This window comes from Zalophus californianus, chromosome 15 (genome assembly GCF_009762305.2).
Source record: "Zalophus californianus isolate mZalCal1 chromosome 15, mZalCal1.pri.v2, whole genome shotgun sequence".
NCBI lineage: Eukaryota > Metazoa > Chordata > Mammalia > Carnivora > Otariidae > Zalophus > Zalophus californianus.
Window position 1 is genome coordinate 59,280,934 of NC_045609.1, and position 17,634 is coordinate 59,298,567.

At 45.7% G+C, this 17,634-nt stretch overlaps 1 protein-coding gene across 3 annotated transcripts in view; it reads left to right on the forward strand.

The window, feature by feature from the left end:
* The window catches only part of ABCC2 (ATP binding cassette subfamily C member 2), a 68,282-nt gene that overhangs the window by 26,423 nt on the left and 24,225 nt on the right, over positions 1-17,634 (forward strand). For 2 of the 3 annotated variants that reach the window (XM_027587451.2, XM_027587460.2), the window contains 9 exons: positions 2,756-3,010; positions 4,219-4,284; positions 6,254-6,391; positions 6,941-7,087; positions 8,701-8,788; positions 9,494-9,560; positions 11,402-11,528; positions 13,822-13,998; positions 14,963-15,130. In XM_027587451.2, the coding sequence (XP_027443252.1) occupies positions 2,756-3,010; positions 4,219-4,284; positions 6,254-6,391; positions 6,941-7,087; positions 8,701-8,788; positions 9,494-9,560; positions 11,402-11,528; positions 13,822-13,998; positions 14,963-15,130 (1,233 nt within the window). The remainder of the gene's footprint in view (positions 1-2,755; positions 3,011-4,218; positions 4,285-6,253; positions 6,392-6,940; positions 7,088-8,700; positions 8,789-9,493; positions 9,561-11,401; positions 11,529-13,821; positions 13,999-14,962; positions 15,131-17,634) is intronic. The other variant, XM_027587470.2, reaches the window with a different exon arrangement.

A 17,634-nucleotide genomic window follows, 5' to 3' on the forward strand; every position in this document is an offset into this window, starting at 1 on the left:
ATTGTGGAAAAGTGGATTCACAGACCGAGGGCATGTGTGTGTTCAGGGACGCAGGGGAGGATGTACTCTAGAGGAAAGCCGGCAAGCTGTTCTCCGCCCTGGATCTGCCTTTCAGCCTTGAAGGCTTGCATACCTGTCTCTCTCTTCTTGCCTCTCTTGACAAAGTGAGAACACGTTGGAAAAGAATGTAAGATTAGAGTGCTCCCTTTGGCAGCACATGTACTAAAGTTGGAAAGAATGCAAGATCAGAAACGAAGCTGACCCACGGCAAACTCTTTAAAACTACCAACATTTAAACTGGATACTACATGAAACTGGGTTCGTAAGACTTGGTGCATCCATCTCGGTGACAATTTTGCCATAGACTAGAATGCTCTGTGGGCCAGGGCTTCATCTCCCCAGACCCACTTTTGCCTAGAGACCGCTTTTTCTAATCTTTAGCATCTGCCTACCCCTTCTCTGCCTGACTCCTTTTTTCATTTTGTAAACACATGCTCTCTGGTTACTGAGTTCTGCAGACTTGGGAACTTCCCCATTTCTATATGATGATTTTGCTAATCTTCCCTCTGATGTTTGCCTTTAACGTTTAACTTTCTCAGAGCCACTGTATTTTTCTTATGTCCTAGATATCAAGGTGAAATATCATTTTGTCCCTTGAAAATAGAATCAATCCTATCTCAATAAAAAATAAATAAAAAGAAATGAGGAGAGGAGTTACCGTCAGTGACTACAAGCCTGAGGAAAAAATTCATACATGAGGAGCTAGGACTTTTTATAGAATAGAACATTAAACCCCAGTTGCCTTTTCTTCCTCTCTTTCTTGGACCACTAGAGTGTTCCATCATAGTGATTTCTCTGTTACGGTTCCTGGTTTTCTCCTTTGCATTTGTCTGTTAAAACTAATGTGTCATTGTCTTCCCTGAGCAGATGTTGACTCGTCCAGAGACCCAGACAGATAGTCCAAAATGTCTTTAGATCAGAAGTCTGGTCCGGTCTTTTGAACTCCTGAGTAGCCTCACACTGGAATTTGTCTCTCCCCCCGCACCGCCCCTTAATCCCCTTATTTCTTTTGGAGATACTGGATTTCTGCTTGTTTGCAGGATACAGGGTCCCTAACTAGCTATCTCAGCCATTTCTGTGAATGTACACTTTTACAATTGTGGTGATTCATTCCCACTATTTTTGATTCTTAATATATTCTAAGTTTTAAACTGTTACAATCCATAGAGAATTTGTAAAATGGAACCCTATTAGACTTTTATTCAAATAAGTATCACTACTAAGATAGAACTGAAAATTGATTTCCTATGTTTAGACAATGCTTCATTTATGAAATGTTATGAAACATTTTTTTATATCGATTATCAATTCATGGCCCTATGAAGTGACTGCATTCTCCCTATTTTACAGAGAAGTAAGGCTTAGGTCATTTCAATAATCACATAGCAAGGTCTTGCCCTCAGATAAGGGCTCCTGGCACTAAATTAATGTCTTTTCTACTGTATTGAGATTTTATTGAGAATAGAAAAATGATGACCTTGAAGGGTAATTAATTTTTTTGACTGTTTGGGTTGTTTGGGGGAGTGGGGTGTTTTTGCTGTCCCATACCAAAGGGGAGACATAGCAGTGGACTGATGGCTCTAAAACCTTGGTGGCCGAACATTCCGGGGAATTTCCCTCATTTTACTGTATAACCAAGAATCCTGTTATGTTCCAGAGAAGCATGTCTTGGTGGATTAAGATGACAGTAGAGCTTCTAGGAAGAGGATGGAGGCGGATCCCTAGGACCACCCCTAGTCCTCACACTATCTTGTGTGGGAATTAGAAGGCTCTCCTTCCTCCAGGAAGATGTGGCCCATGCCAGGTGGTGCTTTAGTGAGCATGGTGTGAACTGGTTTCAGTGCCCCGGCCCTAAGTCCCTTGGCTGGGTGCATTTGTGCAAGGCATTGTTGTAAGTGACAGACCTGTGGAGAGTAGTCTTTTGATCTTTCTAACATGAAAGCAGGAGCCCATGCTATATGATTCAGCATCTAGATATTGCCTGCAAATTCCTGACAATAAACAAATTGTTTTGCTTCAAATGTGTGAACCTGCAGCTCTCCTCTTCATTCTGAGATCTCTGTCCTTCTTGGAAATGGTTGCAACTTCCTCGTAAGAACATGACTCCAAATAACACTGCCATACCCAAAGTCTGAAGGGCCAGAATCAATACGTGATTCCTCCCTTCCTGTCATCCTTCAGTATCTGATGCCCTACTGTGTGCCATGTGATACGGTAGTGAAATGAACAGATGTAGCCCTTGTCCTCACAGAGTTTACATCTGGTGGAGAAGTAGAAAGATGAAACAATTACAGTTTCAGTGTGATGAATGTAATGACCAAGGTAAGCCCAGAATGTTCTGGGAGTACACAGGAGGTACTGGCATCTAACCCAAACTTGGGAGTCTGGGGAAGTCTTCTCTGAATAAATTCCATCTAAACTGACACTAAAGAATAGGAATTTTCTGAGCAAAGAAATGTGTGTGTTGGGGAGGGCGTGGCAAGGGGTTCAAGGAAATGGGAATAATCTGAAAGAGTAGTCAAGAATGAGAAAACACTGTGTGTAAGATTTGGAGGCAAGAAGGCAGAGCCCCTGGGAAAAGTTGTGTCCATATGGAGACCATCCTTCTAGTGTGTTCTCACTTCCTGAGTTTCCTTTTTACTCCCCATTTTCCTTGGCCTTGTCCATAAATCCCAATTCCAATCTTTATCTTTAGACACTGACCCTATCCAACCAGGCCAGGAAGCAGTACACCATTGGAGAAACGGTGAACCTGATGTCTGTGGATGCCCAGAAGCTCATGGATGTGACCAGCTACTTTCATCTGCTGTGGTCAAATGTTCTCCAGATTACTTTATCTATCTACTTCCTATGGGCAGAGCTGGGACCCTCCATCTTGGCAGGTGTTGGGGTGATGGTACTCCTAATTCCAGTTAATGGGATACTTGTTGCCAAGAGTAAAGCTGTTCAGGTAAAGAAACCGAGTCACCCTGGGGATATACACACCTTCTTCAAAGTCTAAAGTCTTTGGCTTACTCTAATTCTTGGGCATTTGGGCAGGCAAAGCTGATGGAAGATGTTCTACAATCCCACATGAACGTGGCCTTCTCCATCTTCCCTCTTCATCTTTTGGCCACTCTTAAGGTTTATATACTCCATCTTTATTCATGTGAGAGGGCAGAGCCTAATTAGAGAAGGGAGAGCTGCCCAGGGACCCTGCACATAACTCTTCTACCCTGCTCTGCTGGGCATCTTTTAAAAAAAATATATTTTTAAGGAATGTGTACACCCAACGTGGGGCTCAAACCCACAACCCTGAGCTCAAGAGTTGCACACTTCACTGACTGAGGCAGCCGGGTACCCCAGGGCTGTTCTTAGAGTTGTGGTGATTGGCCCTGTTTCACCATCATAGCAGTACAAACCAATCATGCAGAGCAGATGCATGAGTGACCCAGACTTTAAGCCTAAATCCTGGCCATCAGCCCTGCTACTACAGGGGGCAGGGCTCCTGTGGACAGTCCTTTGACCCGCCAGAAATCATAGGTTGGGTGGGAGGACTTGATGGTGTATATGATATAGTCACTCATTCACTTTGCATTCCTTTAGCTACAAATAATTCTTTTTAAAAGATTTATTGTACATAATATTCTGGGAACACAGCAGCAAATTAGATGATGCTCTTGCTCTTGTGGAGCTTACAGTCTCCTTGGGGTGGGGAGTCAAGCCATCAACAGAAGTACACAAGAAAACCATTGGGTCATGATAAGTACTATGAAGAAAATGAAATAGGGTGATAGGATAGCATGCGAGTGGGTGGTGGTTTTAGATTACAGGGTCAGGGAAGACTTGTGAGGAGGGTACCTTTGAGTTCAACTCCGAGTAGCAGGAGCCAGACTGTGAAGGAGAGAGCCTCGGGAAGTACATCCTGGGAAGAGGCCAGGCCAGGCCAGGCCTTTGGGGGTGGAAATGAACTTGGCATGTTTTAAGGATCAGAACGAAGACGGGGTTGACAGGAGCGGCCTGGGCAAAGAGGAGGGTGGGGGAGAGACACATCTCATCACCTGGCACCTCAAGTTCCTACCAAGTGACATCCACAGTGCCGCCAGCACGACCTAGCATTTGTGCCAAATCTGGACCCTCTCACAAGGAAGTGTGTTTTGTTTTACTTTTTCTTGGCAGGTAAAAAATATGAAGAACAAAGACAAACGGTTAAAGATCATGAATGAAATTCTCAATGGGATGAAGGTGAGCCCAGGGGGAAGATGACCCTCCATGTAAAATGGCAGCCGCGGTGGGTTCGAGTTGCAGGACCCCCCCACTCATCTGCCCACAAGTCTCCAGGTCTTAGGCTTCTCCGCCTAGCTGTTTCAGGCCCTCTTTCGAATCTTGATTTCTGTATTATTTCCCTTCAGTGGTTTGTTGTGTTTTTATGTTTTACTGTAGAAATTGTCAAACACACACAGAAGTAGAGAGAATGATCTGATTAACCCCGTGGACTTCTCACCCACGTCTAGCAATTATCAGCATGATCTAACTTGTTTCATCTGTGTACCCTCTTCATGCTCTGCTAGGTGATACTTAGAGCAGATCCCAGATATCTTGTCATTTCATTCATAAATGTGTTGTATGTGTTTCTAAAAGACTTTATTTTTGAACATAACCACAATACCATTATCACACCTAAAAAAAAAATTAGTCATTTTTTGGTACCATTAAATTTTCCTAATTGCCTCCTATGTCATTTGTTTGCTATGAATTCATTGGAATAAGGATCCAAAAAATGTCCACACGTGGCATATGATAGTGCTTTTAATCTACAATAGACTCCCTTTGTTGTTGGGTTTTTTTTTTTAATTTTAATCTTTTTTTGTCCTATTGGAGAAACAAAGTTGTTTTATTTCCTATATTTCTTATAAATTAGTGATCAGATCTAGAGGCTTGATTCGATAGGTTTTTTGTTGTTTTGTTTGTTCGGTGGGGTTAGGGAGGAAGGATACTTTCAGGTGGTACTCTGCCGGGGGTCCAGGTGTGGTCAGCCTGATTGACCCCTTATTAGGCTTCCTGCCATTCTTTCACCTAGAGCAGTCATTTGTGGCCCTGGGCAGCACATTTTGACCCCCTGGGAAGTTTGTAAAACCCACTGAGGCTTGGGCCCTAATTCAAACCATTTAAATTAGACTCTCTGGGGTTGAGGCCTAGGCATATATATATATTTCTAAAGCTCCCCAAGTGATTCTAATATGCAGCCAAGGTTGAAAACGGTCATGAAAAAGTTGGTTGCCTTGATCTATTATAGGAGTTTCAAAAGAGTGAAATTTTAATTCTGTTATTCCTTTGACATTGATTACCTGGAATTCTATAATGAAGAAGTATCTTACTCAACTAGTTGGTTGCCCTAAAATAAAGCCTATACAGGATAGGCGGGATAAATGCTTACTTCTTTCCCTCCATTGGTCAGCTTTCAAAATAGTGCATGTCCTCCTGCAAAGGTCACCAAGAAGTTATTTTTTAATATTTGTGTTGTTTTGAATTCAAGGATTTAAGCATTACCCTAAACTTTTTGAAAATGAAACAGAGGCCTCTTTTTTATTATTATGTTCGACATATAGTACGTCATTAGTTTTTGATGTAGTCTTCAACCGTCCGTTACTTGCACATAACACCCAGTGCTCATCCCCACACGTGTTGTGATGCAGAGGCCTCTTTTAACTCCCTGATCTTTCTCTGATATGCCTTTCTGCTAAATGTAGTAAAATGAAAAGCTAGCCCTGGCTTGGAGTCTCAGCTCTAACACTTGCTAGCTTGGTAATTTTGAGCAAGTTAATTAGCTTCTTCAGCCTGTTTCCTTATCACTAAAACGGATACAATAATTCTACAAAAGTAGGGGATTCTCCCTGGTTTGCCCAGAACTTTCTGGGCTTAGCACTCTGAGAGCCCCATGTCCTGAGCAACCCCTTAGACCCAGGCAAACTGGGACAATTGATCACACTAAGGTTGTTACAAGGATTGAGTAAGATAATGTGTATAAACCATTTGTGTACATAGCAGGTTGTCAAGAAATGCAACCTACCTTTCTATAATCATACCTTACAATCTGGATTTCTACCCTCCGTCCCCCAGTTTGGAGAACACAGCCTAAAATCTGGGTGGATGAGACCTCCCTGGTGTCCTTGTGGGACGAGAGTGTGAGCTGTGCTGTTTTCTATCCTATTAGATCCTGAAATATTTTGCTTGGGAACCTTCATTCAAAAACCAAGTTCACGAACTTCGGAAGAAAGAACTCAAGAACCTGCTGACTTTTGGGCAGATGCAGTCTGTAATCATGTTTCTCTTATACCTAAGTCCAGTCCTGGTGAGTAACAGGAATCAGTGGGTTGGGTGGGCTTCCTGAAGAGGAAGGTCTATTCTTGTTAGACTGACTGCCCAGTGCCTGTAGGCCTAACCCTGAGATCCAGGGAGCTCTGCCCCCTCCTCAACTTCCTGAAGCTGCTATTCCTATCTCATGCCCCCAGCTCTAATTTCACCCTGGTGTACAGTTTGGTGGTCTGGCAGCCCAGAGCAAGCCTCCAGGATGGTCCACATGAATGTGGTATCCAGCAATGGTTTGCAGAGGAGAGTGTCTTCCCTTCTTGAGGAGGCTGTGTGGGTCTAGAGTGGGAAGGAACACCAAAATAGGAGCTGGGAGACCCGAACTATGGTCCCAGCAATACTATTAATTGACCTTGTGACCCCAGGCAAGATATTTTCTCTTCTCTGGACTCAGCTTTCTCATCCGTAACACCAGAAGGTTGAGATAATCATCCCTAAGGCTCCTTCAACTCTGCTATACTTGGTTCCTGAGAAAGCATAAGGCTCCTTGAACCTGTTTCAGAAAGAATTCCTCATGACCTTGCTTTTCCAGGTGTCTGTGATCACATTTTCAGTTTACACTCTGGTGGATAGCAATAATGTTTTGGATGCAGAAAAGGCCTTCACCTCCATCACCCTCTTCAATATCCTGCGCTTTCCCCTGAGCATGTTTCCCATGGTAATCTCCTCCGCTCTCCAGGTGGGTAGGGTCTCTCACTGCTAATTGCTATCTCTGGTTAAAACCCTTGCGTTCCAAGATGACTATCATAGCTCACTTATAGCTTCTGTGGGTGAACTTTCAATTACAGAGATGTGTTTGGTCTCTGGAGACCAAGTTTGATCTTATTAAAATCACAAGCTCTCTGAGCCCTAGTTTATCTGAGTATACAATGGGGATAATCATACCAATCTCCTCTACCTCACAGGGAGACAACAGTTGTAAAAGCATTTAGTGAGAAGATGATGATGAGCCCTGATACCTGGAACATTCCTAAGCCCCTTTCCCAGCCCAGTTTCCCCCACATTTTTCTAAGGCTTTGGGGTACCTATACGGCATTCAGGAAATATGGCACGAAGGGGAAGAAAATATTCTTTCTGCATGAAGCCATGGGGTGGTAAAACCGAATGCAGTTCTTGAGCTTCGAGCTGTCAGAAACCGAGTTTGGAGTTCAAGAGGCCTCGGATGGGCCAGAGGGAGTGTTGGGGTCCTGAAAAATGAGCACAGTCAGTGAGATGGACCAGGTACCAGACCTCAGGAGGATGTTCACGGGGCAGGTGGTAGACCAGAGTGAGGGGGCCTGGAAGATGGAGTGTGGCGATGTGCATGGACCCCAGGGCTGGCTGGCTTCAGACCGCTCAGGCCGTAGGAATGACGAGTTCAAGACCTCCCTGTCCTGGAGGGTGTGAAGAAAGGCCTACCGATTTGGCTGATGAAGAAAGAGCAGGCTCGTTTTAGATTCAGATAGTTTCTCACGTAGATCGCAAAAGCAAGACCAGCAGAGGTGTCCGCTCCGCACATGCCCTGTCTCAGTTTGACCCTGACAGGAAAAGGGGCCAGCTGACCGCGCACCATGGGCGGTGGGGCGCTCCTGTCTGAGGCGCTGACCCACACAGCGGCCGTGCTCGGAGGAGGCAGTGAGGCAGTGAGGCAGAGAGTCCGCGGCTTCACTAGAACCCAGGTGGCGATGAGAAGCCGTCTCCTGACAGGCTCCCTGGGAATAGGGAGGCAAGTGAGAAGTGTCCTCCCGGGAATCTCCCAAGGTCTCCTGTTTCGGGAGACCACAGGGTGCTCTGCCAATGCTTAGGTCAGCTGCAGTTTAAACCTGGCCCGTGTGGACATTTGTAAGGTTCCTGTGGTGCCATGGCCAGTATCCTCTATAAAGGGGCCCAGTCGTGGCTCGGTTAGGCCCCCGGATGAGCCCAAGGCATGGATCCAGTCAGTTACAGAAGAGCACCCCACGGGCCCAGTTATCAAAACCAGACGGAAGTTTTGTCTTAGAAGAAGGCAGAAGACAGTTTCTGGAACTGGGTCCAAAGGCAGGAGAGATGGCAATAGAGTTGAGCCCCGAGCTTTCTAAAGGGCCGACACAGAACGCCTTAACTGCCCTCTGCCTCCCGAGGCTGAGGGGTGGCTGAGTCGTTGGTGGGCGGCCAGAGGTGCTGGCTGTGGCATATGGTGAATCAGCTGCGGGCAGCCCGGCAAGTTGACACTCTGCTTCCACATCCAGGGCCGATGACAAAGTCAAAATCCTCTCCCTGCTTGTACTTGCCATTGGATATTTTACTCTTCAGCTCCTTTGCGTCCCTCTCTAGGCCAGCGTTTCCAGAGACCGGCTAGAACAGTACCTGGGAGGGGATGACTTGGACCCCTCCGCCATTCGCCGCTGTGACTGCAATTTTGGTAAGAGTTCTGAAGTTGCTCCCCAAGCTTCTTCACAGCACTGGCACTTTGCTATTCAGGGGCTTAGTGGCAGCCAACTGACTGACAGGAAGAGCTAGAGGGTTTACCTTGAACCTACATTTGCATAATAAGCTTACTGTTTTTACTTAAGTGATGATTTCATTTAGAACAGCATGCTCAGCCAGACTGCTAAACGAAGCTGGGCCAGCTACCCTGGGGATAAGTAGGAAGTCCTACAAAAGATTTAGACAGCAGAAGTTAGGATGGAGCTAAGCATGTGAATTGGGGAAGGTAGGCTGGAGGGAAGAACATACGCAGGTTCTGAAGATCTGAGGACTGGGGGCAGCCACAAGCCGAACCGAGCTGTGTGTCTGGAGTCCAGGGAGTGGCCAGATTTCTAACTGGAGGTGGAATTTTTACTAGGACACTAGGCAACAGAGGGCCCGAGAATGGACCCAGAGTGTCTGCAAGTCAGGAATCTGGGTTCCTAACAGGCTTGGACATCCGAGCAAAAGGGCCTTTGTTGGCAGGCCACTTTTGGTCTCACCCCGGGAGCTTTCCTTTGCCTCCTGTTAATGGAGGGGTCAGCACCTGATAGCTGATCTCAGGAGCTGCGGAAGGAAGCAACACATGAGAGCTGAGAAGGGGCAGACAGACACATGGGGACGTCTGTCTGACTAAAAGAGAGGGCCTTCTTCCCCACAGACAAAGCAGTGCAGTTCTCAGAGGCCTCCTTTACCTGGGACCGGGACTCGGAAGCCACCATCCGAGAGTGAGTTGCCTCCTTTCTATCCTGCTGTTCTTCAGGATTCTCCTTGCCAGGCCTGTTCTTGGGGAAGTCCACATAATAGGGCACATGGGAAATGGGCTATGTGCCCACGTTCAGTTAGAGATCAGTGCAGGCTAAACCCCTGGAGGGACGAGCTGACGGCAAAACTCCAGAGCCTCTTTCCCCATCACGGCCTCTGCCACCCGCCATCTTCCTGTGGGACTGTGCACCTCCAGCGAAAGAGCCAATGAAGCTTTCGTGCTCTGGATTGTGGATGGAGGGAGCGCAGCACTGGCAAGTGGTCTGGGGCTCTGGTGTGGTAAATGATACACACAAGAATCTAAAACCCACTTCAGTTTATTCATTCATTCAAGAATAGTAATCAAGAATATGGCTTCTTTCCCCAAAATGAACAATGGGAGTTGCCTCCAAGATTCAACCTGAGATCTGGGGTTTGACATCTAAATAACCTGTTTCCACATCCTACCTCCTCTGCCCTAAGCCAGCCTTTTCTTGCCATGCTGCTCCTCGCCCAGGAGCTCCCTTAGCCACACTTTTGTTCTCTGTGGTTTTGGTTACTTGTGGTCAACCTCGGTCTGGAAGGAGGTAATCCTCCTTCTGACCAACAGTCAGAAGATCAGTAGTAGCCTAACGCTAGGTCACAATGCCTACGTTATTCACCTCCCTTCAGCTCTTCACATAGGTATTGTCTCCTCTTGTATCATCATCAGAAGGTTGAGTGCAGTACCACAAGAGAGTAAGACCACATTCACGTACCTTTTATGACAGTATATTGTTCTAATTGTTCCATCTTATTAGTTATTGTTAATCTCTTACTGGGCCTAATTTATAAATTTAACTTTATCATAGGGATGTCTGGATAGGAGAAAACATTGTATATACAGGGTGAGATACATAGCATATACCCAACTCCACTGAACATAGCACACATGATACCCCCAGGAAGCTTGCGCAGGCCAGATCTTCCTTCCCAACCCAAAAGATCAGCATACCTTATCTTCTCCCTGTTACACCTAGGACTTGCCACACTTCTTATTCCTACAGGCTTTGATATGGATTCTGGAGCCTGCCCCAGGAGGCATCAGGCCAGGAGCACCTCCTTTGAACCCTCCCAACCTGAAAGCCTCCCTTTGCAGAGAGAAGACTGGACAGGGCTCCCACTTTGAGCTGAACTTCTTTTAGACTTATACTAGCAATGGGCAGGTTCAGAAAGATTGTGAAGAAGTTCCTGATGTTCCAAATATTCTGGGACTCAAAAATAGGGTGGGCACAGAGTTTCTAGGAGTCCCGCTCAGTGTGTGCCCTTCCCCAGCCAGACACAGCCAGGTCTCCAGGGGACGGGGCAGGGAATCTCTGCCTTCAGCAAGTGTCCCACTGAATGGCTATTCTCATTGAATAGCCAAGTTTGGGAAACACGGATCTATTCCAACCCCATTAGCTCATTAATGAGAGTCCAGAGGAAGTGACTTTCCAAGATCATATAGCTTAGCAGTAGCAGAGCTGAGACTCGAACCCAGGTCTCCAGACTCCCATTAAGGTCTTGTTCAATGGTACCATGTTGGTGCTAAGAGAATTTTTCCAATGGAAGGCTACAATGGTACAAACAGCTTATGTAGTTGGGTAAGTTAGGATTCACCCTCTAGCCCTTTAGAGCTTTAAAAAAGTATTAAAGAAACACTTCAGAGTCTTCTATATCCAAGACAAATTTTCCAATCTTGAGGGAAAATTTCCTAATACCAGACTTCCCATGGATAGTCTGAGAAGTGGCCTGAACTACCCTTGAATAACTCTCCTCATCTCCTTCAAATACTCTTCTTTTTCAGTGTGAACCTGGACATTATGCCAGGCCAGTTGGTGGCTGTGGTGGGCACTGTGGGCTCTGGGAAGTCCTCCTTGATGTCAGCCATGCTGGGAGAAATGGAAAATGTCCACGGGCACATCACCATCAAGGTGAGAGACAATGCCAAGGAGAAGAGTTCTGACATTCAAATGTGGGCCACTTAGCGCTGCTTTCTTGTTTGGGAGAATGCACCGAGGAGGGGAATCTGATAACCACTGTTGTTTTGCTGCAGGTGCGGTCTTAGAGACATTTGTTAGACTTGTAAACTGTAGATTCTTGCCCCACTCCACACATAGACTCTGGGGTAGATTCTAAAAATCTGCATTTTTAATGAGGTTCCCAGGTGATTCCCATATGTATACTTCAGTTTGAAAACTTATATAGAGCACTCTTCCTTCAAAGTATAGGCGCCTGGGAGGCTCAGTCAGTTAAGCGTCTGCCTTCGGCTCAGGTCACGATCCCAGGGTCCTGGGATCCAGCCCCACGTCCGGTTCCCTGCTCAGCGGGAAGCCTGCTTCTCCCTCTGCCTCTGCCTGCCGCTCCCCCTGCTTGTGCGCTCTCTCGCTCTCTCTCTCTCTGTCAAATAAATAATCTTAAAGCAGAATTGCCTATACTTTTCTTTTTAATCTATGTTTCTAAAAGTGTCATTAAAAACTTATATAACTTTCAGGGCGCCTGGGTGGCACAGTCGGGTAAGCGTCTGCCTTCATTCAGCTCAGGTCATGGTCCCAAAGTCCCAGGATCAAGCCCCACGTTGGACTCCCTCATCAGTAGGGAGTCTACTCCTCCCACTGCTCCTCCCTCTGCTCCTCCCACTGCTCCTCCCTCTGCTCCTCCCTCTGCTCCTCCCACTGCTCCTCCCTCTGCTCCTCCCACTGCTCCTCCCACTGCTCCTCCCTCTGCTCCTCCCACTGCTCCTCCCTCTGCTCCTCCCACTGCTCCTCCCTCTGCTCCTCCCTCTGCTCCTCCCACTGCTCCTCCCTCTGCTCCTCCCTCTGCTCCTCCCACTGCTCCTCCCTCTGCTCCTCCCACTGTTCCTCCCTCTGCTCATGTGCTCTCTCTCATAAATAAATAAAATCTTTAAAAAAAAACTTACATAATTTTGTAACCTAGGTACCAACAAAACCAACAACAATAACAACAATTAAAACAGCAGCACTGTAAATCACACTCAGCATCACAGTTAGTCCTGGGCCACCTTCCTCCTCCTTTGAGAGCTTGGTCTTTGAAGGCACTTGCTTCCAACACAGAAATTTGATAGAGGGTGTAGACATCTTCATCAATTTTTTTTAACAGAGAATAAATCTTTTCATAGTATCTTTATTAGCACTCTCTGCTTTCCCAGAGAGTTAAATTTAGGGGAAATTATAAGTACTTGGAATCATTTAACCAGACACTACTTGCATCAAAAAAAAAAAAAAAAGGCATGTCAATAGATTTTTTTTAGCTTTTTTCCTTAAGAACTTCATATATTGCTAAGCATTTCTTTTTAATTATGAGAAAGCTTGCCCCTCTGCTTGACACTGACATGCTTAGAAAATTAAGAACTAATGCTTCTTCCACCTTATACTGACATTATTCCCTGATTACCACTTATGAGCTAGTTTACATTAAATAAACATGCAGTATAGCAGAACACACTCTACAGATTAAAATCTATTTCCTAACTCCTTTTTTTTTTTAAGATTTATTTATTTTACAGAAAGTGCATGTGAGCGAGTGGGGGAGGGCTTGATTTCATGACCCTGAGATCAAGACCTGAGCTGAAATTGAGTCGGATGTTTAACCGACTGAGCCACCAGGTGCCCCATGTTTCCTAACTTCTTTTGGGAAGCTTTTTCAAAAAAATGTTTGAGTATAGTTGACAACCATGTTACATTAGTTTCAGGCATGTTAGGGAGCTTTCTCTTGCTACCTCATAAGTGAGCTCATTCTCAAACACAGGCCTTTGTCAGGCTCCATCTCTCTTTGGATATGATCGGCTTCATGCACCAGCCTGGCACCCTAATTCAAAGCTCTTGGTTCTTCCTAAAATGTCATCTATATCATCTCCCCTGTCAGTGTTAGCCCTCTGTTGGTCTTAGGAAACTCACTGGGGTCTGACTAAAACCTTGCTCTAGAAGCAGCTTGTGTGTTCATCCCCCAGTTTTTAGGATCATGGCTAGAAAGTGATAGTAAAAACAAAAAAAGGGGGGGGTTAAGTGATGAATAGGATATCGAATCTTTCTCCCTGTTTGGCGCAATAAATACAAGCACATTTATAAATATCAGATGCTCAGTTAGCCTAGCATTCATTTTTTCAAATCTAGGTTCTGTTTTTTTCCTCCCCATCCTGCCATTCCCTCCTTCAACCCTGTCTTTCTGGAGATCCAACCATCACGTGCTCTGATCCTTCCCGTCTAGGGCACCATAGCCTATGTCCCGCAGCAATCCTGGATCCAGAATGGCACCATAAAGGACAACATCCTTTTTGGATCAGAGTTGGATGAAAAGAGATACCAGCAGATTCTGGAGGCCTGTGCCCTCCTCCAAGACTTGGAAGTGCTGCCTGGAGGAGACCTGGCTGAGATTGGAGAGAAGGTACTTGGAACCCCAAGGGACCTTGAAAGGGTGAAGAAATAGCAAAGACAAAAAAGTGAGGGTGGTGAAGAGGACGGGAGTGGAAGGGCTTGCCGGTGTGGGTAGTCGGGTTGGAACAAATACCAGAAAACACGAGTTTACACAGTATTTGAAACTTAAAATTTTGTAGCTGGAAGCAACTGTTGGAATGGTGTCCTCTAAAAGAAAGCTGATGAGGATCTGAGAGGTTAACTAACCAGTGCCTGGCCCAAGGCTGACCTCGCAGGGGGAGGAGCAGAGAGGCAGGACCAGAACTTGGGTGTCCTGACTCTACCTCTGCATATGAGTGAAGCCCAGAGAAAGGTCCCGATAATCTCCTTCACACACTTAGAAATTTAGTGTGAATGATTTTCTCGGGTTATTGAATGCCTTTCTTACAAATAGATTTTTAATGACTCTACTGTATCCATTATGTGGTCGCAGCATAACTGGTCACATATTTAGGGTGTTTTCAACCTTCCTCCCTATCACTAACAATGAATAGAGCAGTCTCTGGGGGACACAGATCTTCAGATATTAGCAGACTAACGAAGACACAGCTCTAGAATGATTTTGTTCATTAATTCAACATACATTTACTGAGGACCTACTATGTGCCAAACACTATTTTAAGTGCTGGAGTTACATCCATGAGTAAAACAGAGAAAATCTGCCCTGGTCTAGCTCTATATTCCTATGGGGCAGGAAACAAAAATCATAAGTAAATCCTATATGCCCAAATTACCATTTTCTATTATATTTAATACTTGGGCCTGAAGTAATTTATTTGAATCGAAGTTATTTATTTATATAGAGGAACTTGTAAGAGTTTAAAGTCCTTGATACCTTATTGAGGCAAATCTCTTCCTTTCCCCTCCTTAATAAGTAGTCTCTGTGAAGGCAGAACTATGGAGTAGTGCTTAATAGAAATTATTTTCTTCTTCAGGGTATAAATCTCAGTGGGGGTCAGAAGCAGCGGATTAGTCTGGCCAGAGCTATCTATCAGAATTCAGACATCTATGTTCTGGATGACCCCCTGTCAGCCGTGGATGCTCACGTGGGAAAACATATTTTCAATAAGGTCTTGGGTCCCAAGGGCCTATTGAAAGGCAAGGTGAGAAACTAAAGCAAAGAAGACCTTGGGGTGGGAGTGGGGGTGGGGGTGGGGTTGGAGAGACACATCTCCTAGGACTGCTGCTGTCCTGAAGCAAATATCCTTATTTACCTGCCTCCTAGGCTGCTGAGGAGTGGTCTCCCAGGAGAAGACCCATGAAACCTCCCATCTTGAGGTCATGGTTTGTGCTGGAACTGGCTAATTTAAGCCTTATTCTGTGGCTCTGACACTGAGCCTCTTAGGATGATCAATTGTGATAAAAGGCACTTTGAGACCTGTGGTATAATAAGACCTATATTTGGTCTTTGTCCCTGGTTCCTGGTACAGACCTCTGAACCCTTGGAATTTCCTGAGTAATAGTAGGAGTGGTTTTTGTTCATAAGCCTAAAGAGCGACTTAGGGTGTGGCCCCTTGCTAGCCTCAGGACAGGGCTGTTGGAGAGAAAGCTCAGGTGATGGGCAGGTTAGAACTTTAAGCCCCCCTACAAACCTCTGGGGAGGGAGAGAGGGGCTGAAGACAGGCTTATAAAAATTTGTGAACAATGAGATTCAGAGGGCTTCTGGATTGGTGATGGCATGAAGGTGCTAAGAGGATGGCACAGGTGGTGAGAGCAGGGAAGCCCCACAGATGCAGCCCACACCCCCCATACGTTGCCCTGTACATTTCTTCTATTTGACTCTTCTTGAGTTGTAGCCTTTATAGCAAGCCGACAAACATAAGTCAAGTGTGTTCTGGAGATCTTATGAGCCATTCTAGCAAGTTATTGTTCACGAGGAAGGGGCTTTATAGCTAGTTGGTCAGAAGTATGGGTGGCCCAAGACTTACAACTAGCATCTGAAGTCCGGTCAGTCTCATGGGAGACTGTGCTAATTCCAGGAAGTCAGTGTCAGAATTGAATTGAATTGTTGGACACCTGGTTGGTGTCCAAAAACCTCCCAGAGGACCCAACAACTCACCTCACTGGTGGGACAGAGGTCATCCTGCAGGTATTAGAGCTACGCTCTAAGAAGGCACTTCCCTGGATCCCTCGCAGGACAGGACATAGGAATGCTTATGCCTGGAAGGGATGACTCAACTTGAACATTAAAAAAAAAAAAGCTAACATTTCTTGAGTATTCATTATGTCCCAGGCTGGTGCTAAGCACTTTGATTGCGTTGGCTCCTTGGTTCTCACAATGTTCCTGAAAGACGGCACAGATAAGGCAGCCAGAACAAGTCACAAGAGCCGGCGGTAGGCGAAGACTAGGCTTTCCTTACCGAGGGCGAGTTAGCGCATTCGCCCAGAAGCAGTGGGCTGACAGAGCCCCTTGAGGGTTTGAATGTGTTGCTCACCAACAGCAAGTGTAGAATGAGGGCTGTCAAGAACATCTCCCTCAGCACTGGTCAGTAAAACTCCATCTGTGTTTGGCCTGTTTCTTTCAAGATTTTTTGCTTGCTACCAGTTAGAGGATAGGTGGGCTGTGGTCCTTCTGAGGCCCTTTGCCTCTCTTGGATCAGTGAGCCAACAGGAACTCACCCTCCCTCCTAGTCCTGGTTCTGGCTCCTGTCCGTAAGGCCTCTTGGCTCCATACATTCATGAACCATATACCACTCTGTGCCTGATTTGTTGCAAAGCCTGGGCATACACAGATGAAAAGGTCTGGTCCCTGCTCTCAAGTAAACATACAATCTAATGGGAAGATATACAGAAAAGCAAACAATAAAATTGTAATACAAGAATGATTTTAATGGCAGTCTATACAAACTACAATAGAAGCTTCAGAGGGATACCCAAGTCTTACCTGGGGACTCAGGAAAGGCTCCCAGAAGAGTTGACTTTGAGCAGAGACTGGGAGGGTAAGCATTTCCTGGGTCTTCCAGATAAGAGGGATCTACTCTCTGTGGGGCTATGAAGTAGAGAGCAGAGGCGGTGGCTTGGGTTATCTCTCCAGAGGCCCGTTTCAACTCCATGACCCTTGTCTGAACCGCATTTCTGATCCATGAACCTTTGTCTTTCTCCAACTGGAGTCCCTTCTTCATTGGTTGGTGTGGTTCGAAAATACACAGGAATACAAAGGATGCCAAGTCTCCCACACCAGGGAGGGCCTGAGCTGAAGATAAAGTCTGATGCCCCTACAGTGTCTCTAATGTGCTGAAAGAATCTGAGCAGCTCTTGTTAGTTCAGTTGGTTAGCTGGTTATTTGAAGGGGAAGTTAGTTAGCTAGTTATTAGGTTTGTATGCATCGGTTATATTGATAGGCTTTGATCTCAAGAGACATTCCTAAGCTCCCAGGAAGCTGGAAGAATGTGTGTAGGGCAAACCTCGATATCACTACAGGAAAATAACTGAATAGATCCACAAGGTAAGGAGTCTCATCTTACACACAGGGTCTGGTGTTAGGATGAGGTACTGGGAAGGAAAGAGGAAGCAAAAGAAGTCAAATGGTCAGGGCTACATTCAGCCCTACAGTGAATTAAGATGACTGTTCTTCTTTTTCTCTCTCTCTCTCTCTCTTTTTTTTTTT